The sequence below is a fragment of the Ambystoma mexicanum genome, chromosome 7q (genome assembly GCF_040938575.1).
Source record: "Ambystoma mexicanum isolate Mex_15411 chromosome 7q, UKY_AmexF1_1, whole genome shotgun sequence".
In the NCBI taxonomy this organism is placed as follows: domain Eukaryota; kingdom Metazoa; phylum Chordata; class Amphibia; order Caudata; family Ambystomatidae; genus Ambystoma; species Ambystoma mexicanum.
Genome location: NC_090941.1, coordinates 752,005,626 through 752,025,921, shown reverse-complemented (window position 1 = coordinate 752,025,921; position 20,296 = coordinate 752,005,626). Strand labels below are relative to the sequence as shown.

Sequence of the window (20,296 nt, the reverse complement as noted above, 5' to 3'; positions counted from 1 at the left end):
CACTGCTCATTAAGAGAAGCCTAAGGAAACTAGGCCCATCCCTCATAAGGATAAACCTGTAGAGACGAGGCCTAAACAAATCTGGAGTTATTCCTCCCACAGATGAAGATTTAGGACTTCCTTCCCAACCCTTGGTAATCCCAAATTCAGCAGAATGGTCTTCACAAGACAGATAGGATCATGAGGAGAATGTCTTTTATGGCTAACTTCTACGAAAAGGACCCTGCATACTTCCAGAGTTTCCAATCCACCCCCCCACCACAGCTCCCTCCGGGTCTCAAGTCTCTGCTCAACCTTCTCAACCCCCTTCTGAAAGGTCTTTTTACAGAAATTCCAGTGCGTAGCACCGTCATAGAGCTCTATGACCCCGGACTCCGAACACGAAGACCTCTCAATTGTATAGGCAGCTGACCCTTATAACGACAAGGAGGCAGCAGACCCTCATGGGGACGATGAGGACCAAGAGACTGACCCAGAGGCCAATATGTATCCGATAGACTCAACTATCGATCAGGACCCGCCTATCGTTGATTCTTCTATTGACAACCAACCCCTTCTTAATGAGGTGCTAGCCAAGGTGGCAGAGCACTTTCAAATTGACACTCGAAGTACAGGAGGATAAGGACTTTGTAGAACAGATCCTTGGGCACAGGAAAACAATGGCACGGTTTATTCTTTTACTCAAGTCAATATAGTGCAGGATAAATCCGTCACTAGAAGCCCCTAGCCTCACACGATCTGTGAACCCACGTGTAGAAAAGCTTTTTAAACCTGCACCTTCAGACCCACTGTATATGAGAGGGCAACTGAAGCCAGACTCATTAGTTGTCACTACAAATAGTAAAAGAGCGGGCACCCCCTTGCTTCCTCTGAGGCCCCACCCGGCAAGGAAAGCAAAAAGACTTGCACCATGGGTAGGAAAGTCACCTCCTCCACGGCTTACCAAACCAGAATTGCAAACAATGCTACCCTTTTGGCCAGTTCATATCGGCTCTACTATCGTCTGCCCCAGAACCACTGAATCCCAGCTAGCACAGGTGGCTGCAGTCCGGAGGGCAGTGTCAAGCTGCTTACTTAAGACCAACCTTGACGCGGCGGACAATGCCGAAAGAATTATTGCTCAAGTTACCTTTATTAAATGTCATGCGTGGCTGTGGCAATCAGGTTTCAGACCAGAAACACAGGCCACACTAACAAGCCTATTGAACCCAATGTGCTCTTCGGCAAGGCCGTCGAAGCCACCCTTAAGACAGTCAAAGTAGATTGACGCATTAAATCGTTGGGGCAACTCGCGAACAAGCCACACACCTAAGGGGTAATAGCAATTTTTGCTGTTTTCGTGGCCAAGGTTCTCAACGGGGGTCCAATTACAGTCAAAACCAAAGCTGCTCCTGGGGAAATGGTCAGTACTCCCAGGGCTATCCTAGAGGACAGTGCAGAGGTAGTGGTCTGGGAAGGGGCAACCCCTCTCGAGGTGGCACCCTATCTCAGAAGCAATGAGATTCCTCTTCAGGTGCCTTCCCATGCCTCTCCAGTAGGAGGGCGCATTTCCAGACCCACGCATGTAAGGGAATCAACTCAGACAGATGGGTGCTGTCCACAGTAGCAGGCGGATACTGTATAAAACTCCGACCCCACAACCACCCTGCACGACAGAAGATCCATTCAAAAGAATACCTTCTCGAGGAGATAGCCACTCTTCGCAGTAAAGGATGCCATCGAAGTCGTCCCGGCCAACCAGGTAATTTAGGGCTATTTGTTCAACTTACTTCCTTGTGCCAAAAAAAATCGAACAATGCGCCCAGTATTAGATTTGCACCCTGCAAGCAAGTATGTCAAGCCACAAAAGTACTGCATGACTACGCTACAAGAGGTAATCCCTCTACTAAAAAAGGATTACATGGCAACACTGGATATGAAAGATGCCTATTTTCATATTTCAATGTTCCCAGTGCACAGAAATGTCTTGAGTTTCAAGATAGCGAACCAGCACTACCAATTCAAAGGGCTGCCCTTAGGAATAGCATCTGCTCCAAGGGTATTCGCAAAGGTACTGGCGGTGATGGCAGCGCATCTACTCAAGGAGGCAATCCCAGTGTACCCTTACATGGACGACTGGCTCATTACAGGGGAGTACCCCCTAATTTGCAGACAAAACATTAAAAGAAAACCAACCTCCTCTTTCAATTGAGCTTCTCCATCAACGGGAAAAAGTCAAGCCTGGTGCCAAGCACTTCCAAAAAGTTCCTAGGAGCTGTAATAAACACACAATCTGGGTTGGTCTTTCTGTCAGAGGAAAGGGTCCAAAATGTGTTACTGCAAATACTGCATAATCAGGCCGGCCGGCAGATCAGGGTGCACAAAGCTATGCATTTGCTAGGCATGATAGCATCTTGCATTTACCTGGATCCTCGCGCGCCTGCGCATGCGACCCATGCAGGAGTGGTCGGCGAAACAGTAGTCTAGGGCAAGTGGTCAGTGGGACGATCTAGTGGTCGTTTCGCCAACACTTGCACAAAATCTTCGCTGGTGGACAAGGGAAAATCTGCTGAAGGGGAAACCCTTCTACGAATTGTCACGACGGACGCCTCTAGAGGGGTGGGGCGCTAATTACCTTCATCACACAGCTCGGGGTCTGTGGTCTTGCACGGCAGCCCAAAACCACATCAATATGCTAGAACTTCTGTCAGTATTCAAAGGGGCATTCAAATCCCATTTAAAGAACCAATCTGCAAGTCCTGACAGACAGCACTTTAGCAATGTTTTAAATCAACAAACTGGGGGGCACAGGTTCTTCAAATCTGCCCAGGCATGCGCAGCAAATTTGGAAATGGGCACTCAAACAGAAGATGTTCCAGCATGTTCGTCACAGCATGTTCCAGGGGAACGCCAATCTCTAGCAGACTCATTGAGCAGAGATCCCCTACCAAAGGAACACGAGTGGCATCTACACGAAAGTTGTAGGACACCTTCTCTCTATGGGGTTTCCCTACAATAGACTTGTTCGCTACATGCGAAAACAGTCAATGCCCAGACTTCGCGTCCAGGTTCCTCCAGCCAGGTTCCAATGGGAACGCCCCATGGATGGACTGGTCAGGGAAATTTGCTTGCGCTTTTCCCCCAATACCTCTCATGAGACAGGTGGTAAACAAGATCCCCAATGAACCTGATGACAATTATACTAGTTGCTCCTATGTGGGCAAGACCACCATGGTATCCACATCTGTGCAAACTGGCGATGTGCGATCCCATCAAACTCCTGTGCTCTCACTCAGCACAAGGGACTAACTGTCATGATCTCTGCTTCCAAAAGGTCCGGGTTTTCCCAACTCCCTTGGAAGCAGATCCATAACCCAGGTTCCGAGTGCCAACCAGTCCCTATTGGGACCTTTTGGACCCAGTCCTGGCGCCAGTGGCACCAGGCTCATAAATATGCCCAGTCCCAGCGCTGGAAGCGCCGGGCTCATAATGCTTGGGTGGACTTACCTGCAGCAGACCATGCTGCTTACTTGCCTGCCAGTTGAGCCTCTGATCCTCTTCTGTTTGGAACTACTTTTCCTGTTGGGTGGGGCAGGAGCCACTCCCTAGATTCAGAACACTGGAACTCTTCTGGAAAGCAGGAACTCTTTTCTTACCTAGGCGTGGCTGTGGAAGGAGACACCTAAGCACTACAGGAGGCTATTTAAACCACACCCGATGGATGAATCTTGCTTTGCGTTATTCTGCATCCTCAGCAGCAGAACGCTCATCGTGTCTTCTGCATCTGATCCTGGGCCTAAGGAAAAAGGCTTACCATTCTGAATCCAGTCTTCAGCAACACCTATAAAGACAAGAAAGAACAGGTTAGCATTACGGTCTTCAGTGACAGCTCTTCAGTTACCTGGTCCATCGGCTGTCACCAACGCCTCGCGCTGCATTCCGGCACCTGAAAGACAAAGGCTTACCTACTCTTCGTGCGCTCCGGAGGTCTTCACTCTGCATCCCGCATCTGAAAGACAAAACAAGGTGCGTTTAAAGACATTGGGGAACTTTAATACTCTCGTGCCATTACTCCTTTCCACATCTAACCCAGTGGGTATTCCGGCACCCTGCAGCCGCCCCGAACTTGTACCTGCAAAATAAAAAGACAGTTAGAGCGCATCGTGAAGCAGGCAACAAGCGCTTACTTACGTGCTTCCAGGCGCTTCTATTCATCACAAGGGCTCCATCTTCAACTCACTTCAGCCCGCCATCCGCCATCGCCGGAACCCTGCAAAACAAGAAACATCATTACTAAAGACTTTAAAGACATTAGAATTACTCGAAACTTACCGTTCGTGCAGTAAACGACGGACAGCAGTCCTCTGAAGTCAAGAGGCCTGCTCCCCTTATCCAGTGAAGAAACTGGTTACAGCACCCTGCCTCAAGGCAGATGGAGAGCACGGCGTTCACTTACCTAAGACATCTTACCCTTCGAGCCAGACATACAGTGCACAGAGGTCCAGCCCAAAGAGCCAGCCGTGTGTTACACATCACCTTTGAAGATACGGTATACGCCCAGTCAAGACCGGCGCCTCTACGGGAATCAGGTGAGTGTTACAGAACGCAAAGCCTACCACAAAACTCCCGTCCAGGCGCTATGGAAACCTCGGATACCGACCAGCTAGCCCAGTTACTTGGGGAACTAAGGGCAGAAGTGCATGCAGCCCGTCAGGAAACGAACGCTCTAAGAAGGGAACTGATTATTTCTAGGGAGTGAACAGATGATCTCGCTAGACAATTGCTACAGTCACGAGCCGGACAGACCCCGTTACCCGCATCTGGGGGAAATCTTCCTTCTACATCCTCTATGAATCCAGTTCAGATCAACCTACCTGGGAATGTACCTCTGGCTCCGCCCGAACGATTTTCTGGTGACCCAAAGAGGTTTGCAGTATTTCTCAATCAGTGCCGGTTGCATTTCTTATGCCGGCCAGCAGCCTTTCCAACTGATCAAGCTAAAGTAGCTTTCGTGCTTTCGTACCTTAGTGGCAATGCGGCAGACTGGTCGATCCCTCTAGTAAATCAAGATGATCCGGTCCTCCATGATTTTCAAGCTTTTCAGCACAGTATGGAAAAACTGTTCGCAAGGCATTCACAGGGGCAGGCCTTGGACAATGAGCTTCTTTCTTTGCGACAAGGTAATCAAGACCTTTTGGCTTATATTGCGTCTTTCAACAGACTGATAGTGGAAACTCACTGGCCTGAGGACAAAAGGATTACGGTGTTTTATAGAGGTCTACGCGGAGAGCTCAAAGATGTGTTAGCCCAAGTAGTGAATCCCCCACAAGATTGTTCGGACTATATAGACTTAGTCGTTCAAATAGATCACAGACTGCAGAACAGGAAGGCCGATCGTTCCAAGTTTGATGCTCGAGTATTTTCCAAACCGCCAACTCCTTCCAAAGGAGTAGACTCCGGGGAACCCATGCAAATAGAGGGTCTGAAAGGTCCTCTAACACAAAAGGAGCGGGAAAGGAGAAAACAGTTGCAATTATGCCTCTATTGCGGAAACTCAGGGCACTTTCTTCGAGACTGTCTGGTGAAACCTGCCAAGAAGGCAGTAGGAGCTGCAGTTACCAAAGTTACAAACTCTGAGCAGGGAAACGACCTCGCCCGACAAGAATAGAGGTCCTCTTGCCGAGCGTGAAAACCAGTTCCGTGACCTCGCATTTTGTGATACCTATGGTCCTCATTAGCCCTGATAATCCGGATCGATTACATGCAATTGAAGCTTACGTCGACAGCGGTGCCATCAGCAATTATGTGGATCATGAAATGGTTTTGAGGATGAATCGAACTCTTTGTCCCAAGGCTGTAAAGGACGTCATTACTACGGTGGATGGTACGGAGATAGCCTCCGGGCCAGTAACGCATACCACTCAAGAAGTGACGCTAGTAAGTCCAGATGGACACCATGAGAAGATCGTGTTCGATGTGATCAAGGCCCCTCAGTTTCAGATTATTCTAGGAATACCTTGGTTAGAGAAACACAATCCTCTGATCGATTGGCGAGCAAGAACGGTCCAGTTTCCAGAATGTGTCTCTACTTGTCACCCTCCACCTGGTGTTGCACTGGCAGCAATTTCTTCAGAGACTCCCCAGTTACCTCCCGAATACCTAGAATACCAAGATGTTTTCCGGAAGGATCAGGCTAACTCTCTACCTCCTCATAGGTCTTATGACTGCCAGATCGACCTGATACCTGGATCTACTCCTCCTTGTAGTAGAATTTATGCCCTCACCGAGCCTGAGAACCTTCACCTTCGACAATACCTGTCAAATGGGTTTATTCGTCCTTCCAAGTCCCCTGCTTCAGCTTTGTTCTTCGTTCCAAAAAAGGAAGGAGACCTTAGAACTTGTATAGATTATCGCTCCTTGAACCAGATCACCGTTAAGAATAGATATCCGTTACCTTTGATCCCTGAACTCCTGGACCAAGTCAGAAAAGCATGCATATATACAAAGCTGGATCTTAGAGGAGCTTACCACTTGGTACGAGTAAAAGAGGGCGATGAATGGAAGACGGCCTTCCGCACCAAGTATGGGCTATTTGAATATCAGGTCATGCCCTTCGGACTTTGTAATGCCTCGGCCGCCTTTCAATATTTTATGAACGATGACCTCGGAGAGCTCATAGATGTGTGTGTTGTTGTTTACATTGACGACATCCTCGTTTATTCTTCATCGGAATCTGAACATCGGAAACACGTGAAAATGGTCCTCGAAAGATTGCGTCAACACAAACTTTTCGCTAAGTTGGAAAAATGTGTTTTCAACGTGACTGAAGTTGAATTCTTGGGATTCATATTATCACCTGGCGGAGTGCGTATGGATTCAAAGAAGGTCGATGCAGTTCTCAAATGGCCATCACCATCCTCCGTAAAAGGTGTGCAAAGCATGTTAGGCTTCGCTAACTTTTACCGCAGGTTTATCCCCGAATTCTCTCGAATAGTCCAGCCCATCACTGCCTTGTTAAAGAAAAACAAACGTTTTGAATGGGGAATCTTAAAACACCCTCGCCCCGAACTCCCCTACATCGTGGAAACTGATGCTTCAAGCCTTGCCATGGGGGCAGTTCTATCACAAAAGGACCCAGTAACCAATCAGTTGCATCCCGTGGCATTTTGGTCCCGCAAATTCTCGCCTCCTGAAATCAATTACACGATTACTGACAAGGAACTTCTGGCTATCAAGTCTGCCTTTAAGGCTTGGCGGCATTATCTGCTGGGGGCCCGACACACCGTTACTGTGATTACGGATCACCGAAACCTGCAATATTTGAAAACCGCAAAAGCCCAATCCTCTAGACAACTCCGTTGGGCATTATTCTTTGCCGAGTTTGACTTCATAATTACCTATCGACCTGGTACAAAAAACGGTAAAGCTGATGCCCTTTCTCGGATGGGAGTGGAAGAACACTTAATCAACCCTAAACCTGTACCAATCATTCCCGAACAAAGAATTCTGGGTGTAATCGCCACAGAATCCATAGAGGAAGTTAAGGATAAAGCCAGGCAACTTGTAACTCCAGCAGGCATACAGAATTGGCATCTGCAGGGAAAGGACTTTGCAGTAAAGGACAACTTATTGTATTTCCAAGAACGATTATACCTACCCAGCACAGATTTACAGAAAAAAGTAATCTCTTGTTATCACGATTCTTTAATGGAAGGACATCCCGGTATGGCCAAGACCTCCAGAAAAGATCAAGCGCTACTTCTGGTGGCCGTCTTGGAAAAAAGATATCAGAGACTTCATAATGTCCTGTGGAGTATGCGCCCAAAACAAGAGTCAAAAGGAAAGACAAGCAGGCCTCTTACGCCCTATTGACATCCCACCTCGCCCTTTGCATACGCTTTCTATGGACTTCATCACCGATCTACCTCCATGCTCCGGATACAATACGATTCTAGTAATCGTGGACTTATTCTCCAAGATGGCGCATTTCATTCCGCTCAAAGGCTTGCCAACAGCAGCAACTCTGGCCCGAGAATTTCTCGAAAACATCGTCCGACTGCACGGTTTTCCTTCGGTTCTAATTTCGGATCGAGGTAGTCATTTTATTTCTCATTTTTGGCAAAGTTGCTGTCGGTATCGACCAGTCACCACCCTCAGACCGACGGACAAACCGAGAGGACCAATTAAACTCTGGAACAGTATTTACGCTGCATGCTGCAACAAACTGAAAAAACTTGGAAAGACATCCTTTGGATAGCCGAATATGCCTACAACAATTATGTCCATTCGGGAACTGGGAAAACCCCGTTTTTTCTTTTGTACGGCAGTCACCCTCGAACCTCGGAGTTGGATCCCCTCCAAGATCTTGAAACACCAGCAGTAGACTACCTGCATTCTACAATCACCCAAGCCTTTAAGGAAGCTGTTAATCACATTCAAAGGGCTAAAGAACAATACAAGAAAGGAGCAGATCAACATCGGAAGGAAGCCCCTCAATATCAAGTAGGGGATCAAGTCTGGTTATCCACCAAATATCTACCTCTAAAAGGGCCACGCACATTCAACCCAAGATACCTTGGTCCCTATTCCATCACTACCATAGTAAACCCAGTAGCGGTCAAGTTGGACTTGCCCCCGCACATGAAGATACATCCGGTCTTCCACGTCTCTCTATTAAAACCCGTGCAACCTCAAACCCGACTAACCAAATCTCCAAAACCTATCCTAGTTGATGGAGAACTCGAGTTTGAAGTCAAAAGCATTCTGGACTCCAAGATCTCCAAATCTAAACTATTCTACCTAATTGACTGGAAAGGCTACGGCCCCCAAGAGAGATCCTGGGAACCTGCTGAATATGTCCACGCTCCTCGCCTAATCAAAAGATTTCACCGAACATTTCCTGACAAGCCAAAACCCCCGGAGAAGCCCGGTTTGGGAGGGGCCTTGAGGGGGGGTACTGTCATGATCTCTGCTTCCAAAAGGTCAGGGTTTTCCCAACTCCCTTGGAAGCAGATCCATAACCCAGGTTCCGAGTGCCAACCAGTCCCTATTGGGACCTTTTGGACCCAGTCCTGGCGCCAGTGGCACCAGGCTCATAAATATGCCCAGTCCCACCGCTGGAAGCGCCGGGCTCATAATGCTTGGGTGGACTTACCTGCAGCAGACCATGCTGCTTACTTGCCTGCCAGTTGAGTCTCTGATCCTCTTCTGTTTGGAACTACTTTTCCTGTTGGGTGGGGCAGGAGCCACTCCCTAGATTCAGAACACTGGAACTCTTCTGGAAAGCAGGAACTCTTTTCTTACCTAGGCGTGGCTGTGGAAGGAGACACTTAAGCACTACAGGAGGCTATTTAAACCACACCCGATGGATGAATCTTGCTTTGCGTTATTCTGCATCCTCAGCAGCAGAACAACGCTCATCGTGTCTTCTGCATCTGATCCTGGGCCTAAGGAAAAAGGCTTACCATTCTGAATCCAGTCTTCAGCAACACCTATAAAGACAAGAAAGAACAGGTTAGCATTACGGTCTTCAGTGACAGCTCTTCAGTTAACTGGTCCATCGGCTGTCACCAACGCCTCGCGCTGCATTCCGGCATCTGAAAGACAAAGGCTTACCTACTCTTCGTGCGCTCCGGAGGTCTTCACTCTGCATTCCGGCATCTGAAAGACAAAAGCTTACCAACTCTTCGCACGCTCCGGAGGCCTTCGGCGCTGCATCCCGCATCTGAAAGACAAAACAAGGTGCGTTTAAAGACATTGGGGAACTTTAATACTCACGTGCCATTACTCCTTTCCACATCTAACCCAGTGGGTATTCCGGCACCCTGCAGCCGCCCCGAACTTGTACCTGCAAAATAAAAAGACAGAGCGCATCGTGAAGCAGGCAACAAGCGCTTACTTACGTGCTTCCAGGCGCTTCTATTCATCACACGGGCTCCATCTTCAACTCACTTCAGCCCGCCATCCGCCATGGCCGGAACCCTGCAAAACAAGAGACATTGTTACTAAAGACTTTAAAGACATTAGAATTACTCGAAACTTACCGTTCGTGCAGTAAACGACGGACAGCAGTCCTCTGAAGTCAAGAGGCCTGCTCCCCTTATCCAGTGAAGAAACTGGTTACCGCACCCTGCCTCGAGGCAGATGGAGAGCACGCCGTTCACTTACCTAAGACATCTTACCCTTCGAGCCAGACATACAGTGCACAGAGGTCCAGCCCAAAGAGCCAGCCGTGTGTTACACATCACCTTTGAAGATACGGTATACGCCCAGTCAAGACCGGCGCCTCTACGGGAATCAGTTGAGCGTTACACTAACAGTGCACCTGCAGCCTCACTCAATGAACTTCGCAGCATGGCTCCTGAAGTCAGAGTTCGGACATCTTAACCTGCCACAGAGATGCATGGATATCTTGAAAGAATCACGAAAACCAAACACTTAGAGACTGTTATTTTGGCAAAGGAAGAAGATTCATAATTTGGTGCCAGTCTAAACTAATCATCCCCATAGAATGTACTCCTTCCCACATTCTAACTTATATGCTCCATTTGCTAGAGGCAGGGTTAGTATTCAACTCCCTAAAGGTCCACCTGGCGGCTTTATCAGCCTACACCACTTCCCAAAATAAGGTCTCACGGTGGAAAGTACCTGTAATCCAGGCATTCATGGAAAGAGTAAAGAGGCTCCACCCTCCTATTTCAAACCCACCGCCAGGATGGGATCTGAACGTGGTACTTGCTAAGCTCATGGGACCCCCCCTTTCGAGCCAATGCACAAGTCTAGTCTAAAACACTTGACTTATAAAACTGCCTTCTTAGTGGCTATCACTTCTATAAGAAGAGTGAGTGAAATACAACCACGGTCAGTGCAGGATCCTTTCTTTGTTGTACAGACAAACTGGTTTTACGTACTCCCCCTAGGTTCTCCCCTAAATTCATCTCCAAATTTCAAGTAAAACAGTCAATTGAGCTACCAGCTTTCTTCCAGGAACCCAACAGCTCAGCTGAGGTAAAACTCCACACGTTAAATGTGAGGAGGGTGGTCCTCTACTATGTAGACAAGACCAGATGCTAAGAAAAATAGATCAATGTTTTGTCTCCATAGCGCCAGGCAGAGAAGGTGACCGCATTTCAAAGAATGCCATCTCTAGGTGGATAGTCATATGTATGCAACTGTGCTATTCCCTATCAAATAAGACACCGCCTTTTACGCCCAGGGCCCATTCCACTAAAGGCACAGGAGCCACCCTGGCTTTCATTGCAAATGTCCCTTTTAGACCGTATTTACAAATGGAGCTCAATACATACTTTCACTCAGCACTACTGCATTGACACTCCTTCCAAGACAGATACACAAGTGGGACAAGCGGTTCTTAAACATTTTATTCGCTCATGAACCTTCTCACAATCCCACCTCCTAAGACTGCTCGCTAATCTATGCACCGCATGTGATCTAAGCAGATTCCACAAGCCTCAGAAGGGATACATTACTCACCGTAATCTTATTTCTGATGCTCGTATCTGCTTAGATTCATATGCGCCCACCCTTCCTCCCCTCGGAGAGAAGGCGCACAGATGCTTATGAGCTTGTCGTCATGTCATGTGCTACCTCATGTCAGAAAAATAATCTGATGGACCTTGACGCGCGAGGGATCATGGGTACACTATGGATGGTATTACTGGCACGCCCTCTAACATCTGTAATACTCTACCTTCCACTAGATGTCGGCCTATGCACATCATGTGAATCTATGCAGATACAAGCATCAGAAATAAGGTTACGGTTAGTAATGTATCACAGAAGTACGTCCTTGATGCACCATTCTTAAAAGAATTCCTTAAAAAGCAATAACCAATTTGGGTCGTTATGCCATGACAAACGGATAAGTTTAAACAGACCAATTCCAGTCTCCAGTTATAGCTAGTCCGGTGATTATTGTATCAGTGCTCATTCCGTCTGGTTGGTTTTAAGAAACTTACTTCTAAGCAACCAAGCACAGTAAATAGAAGTTTCAAATGCAAAGATCACCAAATTGCTGTGCTTCTGGATAATAACTTGTCCTTCATGTAAATGTCTAACATTATGTTATACAGCACAGGCTTCAATAATTAGTTTCTGCGGCCCAAGTAATGAGGACATAAACACTGAAAATGCACATTCCCTGACAAAAAATGCATACTTTGCAAAGATTACCCGCCACTTCAAAAGTAGCATGTTAAATGGCAACATTCCCAACTTGTTCCTCGCATACAGTGATCTCAACACGGGCATAGTAATGTTATCCAGGTAGTCTTCCTTACAAAGGGTTGATTTACAACGTGAATATTCCCTAGCCTGGACTGTTGATGTTAGCTAGTTGTCAATATTACTTTGAGACTTGAGACAATATTCTTGCTTAACCTGGGCCTTCGTCTTCAAATGTATAAGTTCTGGATTGGACCATAGGTGCAGCATGCCCAAAGAGCTCAGATCTTTCCTCACGCGTACACCACTGGATACTTCTACCACCTGGTGGTAACAGTACATTGCGCATTGCAACTTTGTATTTGGAGAGTTCGGGGGTTGCCCAAAGTCCAGTCCAATATATAGTGGGTCTGTTAGCCAGCACGTCAGCGACCAGATACTGTGCTGGTTCAATGTGCTGGGACATATTCGGTGTACTCTTGGGAGCCCATAATATATTAAGCTTTTTCAGTGGTTTGCACTTGGGCACAGTTGACATAGGCCCAGATGTCTGCTCCATAAATTGTAGCTGCCCTTGTCTGCGCGTTACAAAGTTCAAGTGACAAGGACAATCCACCACAACCAAATGAACCAGCTAATTTTAACAAGGCATTACTTGTATTGTCCAGCATGGTCACTGCCTTCTCAACCTGGGAAGACCATGTTCCTTTGTCAGCAAATCGGATACCCAAGTGGTCAAGTGTCCAGCTGCTCATTAGGTAGCCCCCCCCTATCTTCACCTGCCGCTTGGTACATTTGTTGCTGTTTGCCAGAATGAATACCATGGCTTTGGTTTTTGAGATGTTAATTGTGAGACCATTTTCAATGCAACCTTTGTGGAAAGTGTCCACCTGCCTTTTTAGACCTGCCAGTGTTTAGGAAATCAAAATGGCATTGTCTGCAAAGAGCAAGACCTTTTTGAGGTCTCATCCCAGTCTGGGTGCATCCGTTTCTACCTCTGTTTGTTAATATGTATGAAAAATAGTGTGGGTGCAAGTATGCAGCCCTCGCGTACGCCAAGGTTGATATTAATTGGGCGAGTGGTGTTGCCTGCCAAATTCCACCTTACTCTTCCAGTATTGCCTCCATACAGGCTCATGATGGAGCGCAAAAGACCTGCGGGTATCTTATGGTCTGCTAAGTCTCTCCAAAGCTTGTTTCGTGGAACACCATCAAATGCAGCCCTGAGGTCAATGAAGATGGTATAAAGATTGTTTCCTCAGGGCTAAATATTTTTAGGGATTTTTAGGGATCAGAGTACCTGAAGGTTTGATCTTTTGTGCTCACCCCAGGTTGCAAGCCCGCTTGAAGGTGGTTAATTACAGATGTCTGCCTTGCCCATGCTGCCAGGTGTAACTAAAGTGTGCATGCAAATATTTTCCCAGATGCATCAAGCAGTGATATTGGCCTGTAGTTTGCGGGATTATCCCTCTTCCCACCCCTCCCCTTTTTTGTACACCGGTATTATAATGGCTTCTGTCCATTATTTGAGTACTTTGCCAGATTCAATCACTGCATTAAAAATGGCACATAATACAGGGGCCCGTATGTCAACTTCCTTCTGAAACAGATCGACCGGTATTGGATCTGGTCCTGGTGCTTTGCCTGCCCTATGGGCTAGAATGGCCCTTTTTTTACATCACAGGGGGTAAGACCTAAATCAACAGGGGACCACAGGAATCATCTGGGGTGATAGATGACCTAATTTAGGGGGGCGGCGACATCAGAGGCATAGGGATCAGCTAAATTATTTACCCCTGCTTCTTCGGAAATGCTCTCATGTATAGTATTAGATTTCTCAGTGGTGGCTCCCGCTGCCTTTTTCCAGAAGATCACACTATCCCTATTGACTACATCCAGGAGCTCTTCCCACTCTGGATAATAACTTGTCCTTCATGTAAATGTCTAACATTATGTTATACAGCACAGGCTTCAATAATTAGTTTCTGCGGCCCAAGTAATGAGGACATAAACATTATTAATCAGCCACCTCTTTTACCAGTTTTATAGGATGATCTTGATTCTCTCAACCTCGTGTTGCCCATGGCAGTGGGGTTTTTCACTTCCTGCATAAGTTTGGCGTGGTGACTTTCACTGTCGTACCATTTTCCATGTTTCACAGTTCCATTATGAACTGCTTTACCAAGTCTGGTATATCAATCCTCTTTGCGAGAAACCAGAAGGTGTCGCACACACTAGTCCCCGGGGATCTTTCATCCAGGTGGCCAGGACACAGCCGTCGCTTTCGATACAGTTCCTGGGGGTGGACTAGTGCGGGAGCATCATTTGGGTGAGGGGGGGGGGGTCTTCTGTGAGTAGGACACCAGATGGCGAGACCTGATTTTCCCCTTCCCTGTAACACCTTTACCTCATCCTATCAGATGGGATACATAGAAACTCTACCCCTGACCTGCGCTTTTCCTACACAAACACTTTAACACGGACAGCCCGCTCGGGGAGAAAACAGACTAAACACCCGAGCAGTATACCTGACGTGTCCCAATACAATGGTCAGACGAGGTCAGGTCATTACTGACCATCACTCACACCTGACTCCCCTTAAGCTTCCCCACATGGATAAAAGGCGGAGCACGAAAGCACACTCTGAGCGAGGCAAAGCACATGCGGAAACAGCAGTTTCAAGACGACAGCTGAACGAGGGAAGAAAGGCAGCGAAATAGGAGGGGATTGCAAGGAGGGAAATTCCCATGACCTTTTCAACAAGACATGGTTACTTTCACAAGCCATCAAGATTAGAAGGCGCAAGACTAGAAAAACAGGCTGAAGAATCCTGTATTGTGTGTCGGAGATAGCCAGGGTCCTCCCATGTCACTCATCAAGGTGGGGAGAAGCAGCAGCTGATGTGCTACCGTCCTTGGCTCAAAGAACAAAGCAGCGTCTGTGAAATCAACACAGCCGGTGAGTTTGGGAGACTGATACAAGACCGGTCTGTGTTGAAGCCAAGGTTGCAAGCGGTAACACTGTATGGCGAGCACTGCAACGAACATTGTTAAAATACGTGTGAGAAGTCGGAGGTAAAAGTAGAACTGCTGATGAGTGTTTGAACTTTGAAGAGACTTTGATATGAAAAATTTGACATAATGCTGCAAGGGCGCTCAATCGAAGTTCTCTGTAAGGTATCCAGCCCAGAAGAGAAAGTTAAAGGGTTAAGTTCAGGAGAGAACAAAGAATTGTGAATCAAAGTGGTCCTGCGGCTGGTCAAGCAAAATCCTGCAACAGTGGAAGGTCTTTGATTTTGATATAGTAATGTTTGGAAAATGAAAGCAATTTGGTCCGAGCCCGGCGAGGGAAACCAATTGTTTCTTGAACACTTTCTCTTTTGTTGAAAATTGTTTCCCACACCATTTGTATTTAGAAGTAAGGATTGGCAATACCTTTATTAGTATAGGCCCTTGCATTTGGACCAGAATCTACTAGGACTGTATTATTATTATTATTATTATTATTATTATTATTATTATTATTATTATTAGTATTTGATGGTCGTAACTTGAACCCATCTCTGGATTTAGGATTAGATCAGTGTTTTTCAAACGCAATTGAAGTTCAATAAACACCCTTGAACTACGATTACTTGTGTCTGTCTTTATACCATGCCTTCCTTATATCATATGTGCTTATCACCTCACTGCTGCTTAGACTGTTACAGAGCACCTGCTCCAGCTGCGGCAGCAATGCATGATAAATCTGTGCCTCCATCTCCTTGGTCACAACATCCTCCCATTTCATTCTTTTTCTGGAGTTGCCATTGATCACAGATTTGTGTAACTATTTTCGAAAACCCTGTGTGCGACCTTAAGCCTAGCTACCAATGGTCAGTGGTCACTCTGTGCGATCTGTTATACATGTCTGCCAGGAGATGTCAATCCTTGGCAGAGTTGAGGATGTAATCAATGTGGGATTGGCACGACCCAGGTAGAAAAGTCGAGTGAGCTGCTTTATTACCCTGCTTCCACCCATTGGCTGCCCTTAACTTTAAGTTTGCTAGGACATGGCGGGCGGACATGAAATTTCAAGGATTTACAAAGTATTAATAGGGAGGAATTCGTAGGGGGAGCTAAAGTGTAAAGGGATATGCAAAACTGAATTGGGCAAAGGATTTGATAAAGAATGGAGCGCCATAGCTCTTTATCATAAAAAGGTCTCCAGAAACGCCAGATTGCAATTGATACAACTCTGTATCACTCATAGAGCATACTTCACGCCAGCAGCAATTCAAAATTCAGGGGTGCAAAGACATAAGAATGCCCTAAATCCAGGGAAGAGGTGGCAGGGATGACGCAATGTTCTGGGGTTGCCCGGTGATACAGGGGTTCTGGGAGGGGGTGGCTCATAAAGCCGCCCAAGGCGGCATCAGTTTGGATGTACAAACCCCTGAGGCATGCATACTGGGTAGGTACAAAAGGAGCTTGAACAAACCATTGAACAAACTTAAGGATTTAATGTATATACTGGCCAACCGATGTATAGCCATGAAGTGGAAAGATTCTAAGGGGCCGAGCATTGTAAGATGGTGGGAGGACTTGAGGAATTGGGCTGCGGCCGAAACTGGGGTATGGGAGAATGCACAAAGGGAACAAACTGGATATGAGCACAGATATACAGCAGTGGATTGCTCGGACAGTGACTTTGTTTAGCCCAGACACGGGAGATGTCATAGTACTAGAGGATGCAGGCTAAATGATTAAAGTCTATGAACATAATATACAAGCCATGGAATGCATAACCAAGGTGGTATAGGTGTTGGGTAGTTGGGGGATTTATTTAATTTTGTTGAATCGATGCTTATGTAACATTACAATGTTGTATTGGTGGTTTAAAATAAATTGTTTGCTAGGACATGCACCATCATTGTGGCTGATTTAGCGTTATGATTTGGTAGCTCGCAGCCAAGTATGAGATCCCAGACCATGTCGTCGTCGTCCTCAAACACTTGGTGTAGTTCAGTGGAAATACTAATGGTAAGAGATTTTGTCCTGTGATCGGGCATATTGTCGCTATTGCAGAACATTGAGAAAACCAGATCATTGCAACATATTGTTTTAGAATGGCCGTAGTTAATACACCTTCGACTAATGTATTTTAGTACATTTGTTTATAAAGTCGGCTTTGTAGCTCAAAATAATTTCTGAAACAGGCTATTGAGTGGATCTTGCACCTCTCACTCAATATTGCAGTCAAGTTCCTTATACATATCAAGTTGTTATAATTAAGAAAGCGGGAAATCAATTTTTTATTTTTATTATTTTTTTTTTTATAAAATGGAAGTTTTAAATAGTGTTTTGGCCATTTTCTTTTGTTGTATTTTGGATGCTTACATTTTTTGTAAAGGTTGATGTATTAACCAATACAAATTTAAAGATGTTGCAGTGTTTGATTGGCAAGTTATTTTCTTCAGTAATAGTTTTGCCTGCATTTGTCCATCAATTTCCCATAGGAAGAAAGCATATTTGCTTTATATTCTGTGGCTATATGGGCAACCTGTTCTACTTGCCACCTAATGAATTGGAGGAAAAATTTGAACGATGGTGATTTATATAGGCACTTAACTATTTCTTATTTCAAGACACAAGTATGCTATTTAATGTTAAGTTTTGTATTTTTAAATCCCATATTCGCAGGATCTAGAAACCCCAGTGAACTGGTCAGAGTTGCAGCTTTATTCCTATATTTGTTGACACCGTGGGGAACTGCAGTGGGTGGTGGCAGCAGTAGGCAGTTAGCTTCCTGTCCTGATGTGTCATGGGCGTGCTATAAAATAGTTGAGCCCTTGCAGTTATTTCTTACAAATTTAGCATTGGTGAAGAGCATAGTCCTTAATTTGAAACACCATCCCAAAAGATTGATGTTGCAGAACTCTATTGTATATGTAAATTGTTTTCTGACCATGTATAGTTTTCTTCTAGGGTAATTGTGCAGAAAATTCTGCTAAGAAGCTAAAAATAACACGAGAAGAACAAGATACTTATGCAATAAATTCATACACAAGAAGTAAAACTGCTTGGGATTTAGGAATATTGACAAAGGAAATCGCTCCAGTCACTGTATCACAAAAAGGTAAATTGAGTTATTTATTATTAATGTGGGTTTTTTTCATGCGTCAACAGATCGTAATGCCTTAAATATTTTTGTGTTGCACCTGTATGAGTGCAGTTTAAAATAATATGCACATACATTTTGTAAAATGAATCCCATGTTCTTTGAGGTCAGTTCTCATTATCAAGGGTCCCTTCACTATTTTTATGTCTAAAGTTATACACTTTGACCATTTCATAGGGCATGGGCCAATATTCATTTTCCTCACTTCTGAAATCCCTTCATGTGACTTGCTGTTTGCAAGCTGTGATTTATTGAGACTAGTTCTATTATCAATGTTTCTTATTTGCTTTGTCAAGTAAGAGGCATTGGTTCTGCGAGCGGTCAGCAATGGAAGGCGGGTACAAAGTTGCAATGTTCGCCATATTTATTGAAAGAAAATGGGTTTGGAAAAAGGCTTGTCTTGCCCTAACCAAAAGGGAAAGTCCATACCTTTTTGAATTTAAAACGTGCATCTGACTCTCGCACTGATATACAAAAATAAAAGGTACAATGCAATTTCTATTGTCACTTCAACCAAGTTGTGCAAATATATTTATTTTCATAAAACCAACCCTTCACCCCAGGATTTTGTTTCCCTTCCCCTGAACTGTTTCATGAAAAGGAATTTGAAATACTGTTTCACCGAAGTTCCATTAAGGGTAATACAAATGTCTCTTTCCTGGGTATTCTCCTTAAGATGACAAGGCAAATGTTCTTTTTACAATACAGGTTGAAATATATTGGAAGACAGTATTTTATAGTCTTTAGGACAGCCAAAGCAAAAATGTTTTCATGTAACAAAGTTCTTTTTAAACAAAACATTGGATTACCTGGTGTACTCCCCTGCCAGGAACTCCTCTACTGAAATATCCAATGCAACAAAGCCTTGATGGGACAAAAACTCCTTTGACGACAATATTGAATTTCCTGGTGTACAACCTTGCCTGGAATATCCTCCTTTTGGCTCACACATATTCCCCTGCAGTACTCTCCTGCCAGGTATCTCTTTCAAAAAGGTTTCACTACCTTGTGCTCTTATCCGGTCTCTCCGCAACATTCACATTTCTCTTAAATGTTCTTACAATGGCACCTCCTCAGTGGCACAGCCTTGTTGATTTCAGTTAGCAGTTGCACCAATTTCTCCCATACTGGAATCCCTTATGAGGGGTGTTAAAGCTTCTGTCAACCTCTTGTGATGTCTCTTGGCAATGCTTGTACAAGGTTTCCCCCAACTGACATCTCTTATCAAGAGCATTGCACCATGTTTGTCCTCTTGTTCTCTCTGTAATTCTATTTGGTCGGTACTCAAAACTCTCACTTAATTGTCCATGCATTTGTCAGAATGCCCAGAGATAACCACTACCAAAGGGCCAATTCATTGGTATCTCTTGGCGTCTCTGACCCTTGGTTTGTTTTAGCGGCAGAAGTTTGCTATGGATAGGACTTCTGCTGGCTTTATGGTTCCCCACCGATATGGGTGCTGCTTACTTGTCCGACCAGTATTGTGGACAACCTTTCTGCAGTTGCCAGTTCCCTTTCTGCACTTAACTGGAGCCCGTCCGACTCTGTTGGTTCTCCCGACACTCTCGTACATTGGATTGACAAGTGGCAAGTCGGGAGCACCTCGTTCTTTCAGCCTGGTTTTGCTCCCACATGTCTGCCTTTCTCACTGGCTCTGCCTCCTGCTCAGCATACTCTGCAGCCCGATCTGGATTCTCCTTCACCTTCTCTTTCTGGTCTGCAGGTCTTTCGCTGGTTTAAATGTCCTGCGCAGTTGACAACAACTAGACCACATGTTGTCACACTTAGTCCCTGTTCTCACCTGTTTGCCCTTGGTCGTCATCTTCTTTGGAGGTCTTTCAGCTTTCTGGGATTTATACAGGTAAGGGTGGAGATCTTCCGTATCCAGAGTGGGACCGTAGGCAGTCTCGGAAGGAGACGGGAGTTCTGGATTCCAGGAAGGTAAGAATCGGGCAGTCAATGTCCGGGATGTTGC

At 45.6% G+C, this 20,296-nt stretch overlaps 1 protein-coding gene across 1 annotated transcript in view; it reads left to right on the top strand.

Moving 5' to 3' along the window:
- The window catches only part of ACAT1 (acetyl-CoA acetyltransferase 1), a 330,010-nt gene that overhangs the window by 162,517 nt on the left and 147,197 nt on the right, over positions 1-20,296 (top strand). The window contains exon 7 of the mRNA XM_069640458.1: positions 18,129-18,279. Within this exon, the coding sequence (XP_069496559.1) occupies positions 18,129-18,279 (151 nt within the window). The remainder of the gene's footprint in view (positions 1-18,128; positions 18,280-20,296) is intronic.